Source organism: Trachymyrmex cornetzi, unplaced genomic scaffold (genome assembly GCF_001594075.2).
Source record: "Trachymyrmex cornetzi isolate Tcor2-1 unplaced genomic scaffold, Tcor1.1 scaffold485, whole genome shotgun sequence".
Lineage (NCBI taxonomy): Eukaryota > Metazoa > Arthropoda > Insecta > Hymenoptera > Formicidae > Trachymyrmex > Trachymyrmex cornetzi.
Genome location: NW_017299674.1, coordinates 2,619 through 7,224, shown reverse-complemented (window position 1 = coordinate 7,224; position 4,606 = coordinate 2,619). Strand labels below are relative to the sequence as shown.

General features: G+C 37.6%; 1 protein-coding gene across 1 annotated transcript; it reads right to left on the bottom strand.

Annotated features, from left to right (window-relative positions):
* Positions 1-844: 844 nt before the first annotated feature.
* Positions 845-3,473, bottom strand: LOC108765348 (52 kDa repressor of the inhibitor of the protein kinase). Its single transcript, XM_018514025.1, has 3 exons — positions 1,652-3,473; positions 1,023-1,543; positions 845-931 (listed from the first exon to the last, which is right to left on the bottom strand). Exons 1-3 carry the CDS (start codon positions 3,471-3,473, stop codon positions 845-847), a joined length of 2,430 nt encoding a protein of 809 aa, XP_018369527.1.
* Positions 3,474-4,606: the final 1,133 nt, after the last annotated feature.

Here is a 4,606-nt window from a genome sequence, read left to right as displayed (position 1 = left end):
GAGCCATGGGAAGTATAGGCAATGCCCGTTCCATTTATATGTTCTAAGCTTAGAACATATACACATGGAATGATAATAGGACGCTCAGGCTGAAGCCAAGATAGGTGTGAGAGAGAAAGGTATAGAAGACCTAAAATTCGCAATGCGCATGCTCAATTTCGTCAGGTGATTCCATCTATTACGTTGTTCCATTCGTTCCAATGGACTGACGAACGGAATGACGGAACTGAACATGCGCATTGCGAATTTTAGGTCTTCTATACCTTTCTCTCTTACACCTATCTTGGCTTCAGCCCAATGCATTGGCGGTATAGGCAATGAGTGTTCCATGTGTATATGTTCTAAGATTTCTATATTTTATGTGTAAAGGTTATAATCTTAGTCAGTTTCTTAATCTGTTTACCTCTGATTATAAACGCAATGATCGATTGATTGTACAGTTATTTCATAAATTTTTTCTTCATTGTAAACGTAAAACAATTAATGCTCATGCTGTATGCCATCATCATTTCAATCGTCTACTGTTTTAAAAAGTAAAATATAAAATAAACTCAGGCGCGGATCCAGCCTCCAGATTAGGGGGAGGTCACCTAGGTATCCTACCAACTTGGAAAACAGAACGAGTGGAGTGGAGCGAGAGGTTTCTCAAGCTTCGTCATCGTCAGTTTTCAGATACTTACACAGTTACGCAGCAAATGACTTGAAAAATAAAAAAACGTGACGGATTATACAAAAAAAACTTTAATTTAAATTACAAAGTCAATTTTTCTATTTTTTTTTTTTGAAAATTTGTTAATTATCTCATCAACGTCGAGATTTATGTTTTTGTGTATATTTAGAAGAGCTAGTCCAGATAATCTCTCTTGTGCCATTGAGGCACGTAGCCAAGATTTGACTCTACGTAGAGTTGAAAATGATCTTTCAGCAGTCGCTACGCTTACTGGGAGAGTAACAAGTATTTTCAAAAAAATATTAATGTTGGGGTACAAATCTTTGTCGCAGTTTTCTAACAGGTGAACTACCGATTCTGGGATGGGGGATTTATTTTTTATTTCCCTTTTCCATTTGATCATCCAGAGTCGGTATTCGTTAACAACTGAAGATGTTTGACTACCGTCCAAAAATGGCTGGTACATCTGCACGACTTTTCGTACCGTATCAATGTCTTGGTCGCTGTATGTCGACTTAGGTAAAAAGACTCCTAACTGAAATAGATCCAGAACATCAGGAGAAAGTCTTTGGCTTAGATCGTTTATAACACAATCCAAGAGGGGTACGTATATTGATCTTCGAATATACTCCTCCACAGATTGCGCCGGATGATTTGATCTATGTGTTTGCCTGGAAATAGTTCGCGACGATTTCAACTCAACATCTAGTTGTTTTGCTACTTCCCGAGCTTCTGAAAATAATTGTTGGAACACAGAGTCCACGTTTTCTCGTTTTGATTTCAACACGTCAAGTGTGTCCTTTATTGCATCCGTGGCTCTTTTCATATCTATAGATGCAGTTTGCAAAAAGCGACTCAGTGCAACGGTTGTACCTAAAACGTAAAAAATACATATTAGTACGTACATGCACCCGCAAGATATGTTGGTCGATTGAACGAAATCCATCCTTCAAAAAAGTAAAGAATGGTTTGGTTACCTACCTAAAATGTCATTCAAGCATACTGATGATATGATAAAGTCGGAACTGCGCAGTGTTTGTAAGAGACAATGGGCATCGCTTGATGTTTTGCTATCTTTCCATGTCGATATTCTCTCCAGGGCGTTACAAATTTTGATCAGATTATCACCCTGAAATTGTAAGTGTCCATCATGCCTTTCAACCCATCGCGTCTCACATATACTTTGAATTGCCACGCCGCCAAGTTCTTGTAAAAATACTTCATGGCGTTTTGCAGATGCGTTTGCAAACGCTACGATTTTCTTCATCGTCGCAGATGTGTTTCTGCACGACGCGACTTTTGATGAATTGGCCAAGGAGTTATTTAAGACATGATTATTGCAAGGGCAACGTTTCGCGTGAATGGCTTTTTTAGTTAGTTCCTGAACTGCACCCTTCACATCGGAGGCCATCACTGAACAGCTGTCGGTGCCAATACCCACACAGAAAGTCAAATCTATATCAAATTTGTGGCAAAGATTTTCTACAATTTTTGCTAATGCAACTCCTGTTAACCGAAGTTCTTTGCTGCTATCTGCTTCTTCACATCGAAGCATCTCATAAGCGTCGCAAAAGCATATAAAGTCTTCTTTAATAACACCGTTATTATAATATCTAAATGATAGACTCAACTGCTCGGTATGAGAAATGTCTGTGGTCTCATCAAACAACAGAGAGAAAAACTTAGCATTCTTCACGTTTTGTAAAATATTTTCCTGTATTTTCTCTTTGCAGATGTCTATTAGTTCGTTTTGCACAGTTTTGCTTATGTAAGTCACATTTGAACTTGCTGTTGCTAAATGATGCTGGAGAACTGTGTCACCAGCATCAATTCTAAATTTCAACAAAGCTCTGAAATTCCCCTCTGGAGCGGAGACCACACTTTTGTCGGTATTTGTACTGAAAAACTGGCCATCGTCTCTGTGGCCGCGTAGTGGTATATTTTGACGACCACAGAATATTATTGTTTTTATAATTGGTCGCAAGCGATCTCTGTTTTCCATAATTTGAGCCATTCGTTGAGTGGAAATCTGGTTGACAATATCAAGCTCCGGCTTATGATAGCATGCTAAAAAATTTTTCCCACTTTCGACGGCCATCTGATGATAATGATTGCGCTGGTGTTGTATTAATAACCCGTTTTCTCCTAATAAGCGGTCAAAAACCTTCAGTGGTTCCTTTACAAGTCGTCTGAGGTTTGACCTAGCAAAATCTGTGGCAGTAGTAGCAAACAAGGCGCAATACTTGCAATAAAGCCCCTGATCCACGTGTGATAACACAAGCCAATGGAATTTTTCAAGGTGAGATCTTTGAGCAAATTTTTTGCTTGGCTTTCCTAGTTTTATTACAACGTTATGCGGAAAAACATAGTTAGATGGTGGCATCCAATGTTTCTCAAGCAATAATGCTCTAGTAGAATCAGATAATTGATTCATGTTTTCATTAATATAGCTTCCGATATCTGAAGCGAATTCAGAGTTCAACGAGTCATTTGATATTGCAGATGACGTAGACGGCATGTCTCGTTTAGTAGCAACAGAAGTAGAAGCAACATTATTCGAATCATTATCATTAAAGCAATTTTCATTACTGGTATTAGTGGTTTTCAGTGCAGGCACTTCCTTTTCTGTTAAAATGCAAGCCTCACCATCAATTTTTTGTTTTTTAAAAAAATACGTGTTAATTTTTCGCATTGAACTAGCATCATGGCCACTTCGTTTCGATCCACCACCTCTTTTTTCCACACTATCAGCCTGACCCAAACCAACCAAAGAAAAAAAACATTCACAATCAAGCCAGTACATTTTTTACATAAACACAGTCAGTACAATATAACGAACAATTATCCAGTCATTAGTTTTGTATTCTTTGCGAGAATATTAATGTTAATTAATCATGCATTTACCTATTAGTGATTAAAGTTATCAAGGTGCAACAAAAATCATTAAAACCAACCAAACAAAAGCCCCAAACAAAGTTATTATGTACTAAACTAACTTACCATTACTTTCTTCTTTATTTCGCGTCGCGTTGATTTTCATTCAGACATCAAAATTCTCTCACTTCAACTAAACTAACTTACATTTATATTAATAACAACTTAATTCTTTGTTTCATGAATATCATTTAAATCGCAACGCAGCTACGTAAGCAACAGAATTCGTCGAGGTTATGTTTTTGTTTGTTAGCCTATCAAGAAAAAAAAATCAAAGTAGACGCGCTAGGTCGCTGACTTTGTTTACACTGTGCGCTTAGTCCGCGAATTATACGATGAGGTGTCTTTGGCTACGTTTACACCGTACATTTAGGTCGCGTCCTATACAATGCCCTTGTTTAACCTACAGGATGAACAAGAATATCTATTGTATAGACCGTTGTATAGGCCTAAATGCACGGTATAAACGTAGCCACTCTCACCACGGCTTTCTGTTATTTGTCAAATCTGTGTGCCGAACGCTTTGTGATTTTTTATAAACAAATTATTCAAAATGGGCTATGATAGTTGTGTTGTAAATTGCAAAAATACCGGAAGAAATAATAAATGTAAATTTTACAGATTCCCAACGGCAAGTTGGAAATTCGAACAACGTAACAAATGGATAGCTGCAGTTATACGGTTAAAGAATACACGTTTGAAAAAATTATTATTGCAGATTTAAACGGTAGGATAAATAACGAAATAACTCTACTTAGAATTATCCCGATATATCCCATAGTAGAGGAATACTTAATTAATAAAAGAAATAGTAAACAATAGCAAATAACTTGATAACTATAGGAAATAGACGAATCATTAGTATAACATAAATTGTAGTATTTATGTTAACCGACCGAACCGAACCGACTGACGATTGATTTCAAAGGGGGTGGTCATGACCCCATTGACCACCCCCGTGGATCCGCCACTGCTGTAGGTGTCCGGGGCGCGCAAGTGCGG

What these genes read in the sequence shown, in the direction of transcription:
- LOC108765348 (XM_018514025.1), bottom strand. Translation starts at nt 3,473, where the DNA reads ATGTACTGGCTTGATTGTGAATGTTTTTTTTCTTTGGTTGGTTTGGGT. An exon ending in ATGCTTGAATGACATTTTAG is followed by an intron (nt 1,544 to 1,651) that starts GTAGGTAACCAA and finishes TTTACGTTTTAG; the next exon opens with GTACAACCGTTGCACTGAGT. An exon ending in AATCCCCCATCCCAGAATCG is followed by an intron (nt 932 to 1,022) that starts GTAGTTCACCTG and finishes CAGTAAGCGTAG; the next exon opens with CGACTGCTGAAAGATCATTT.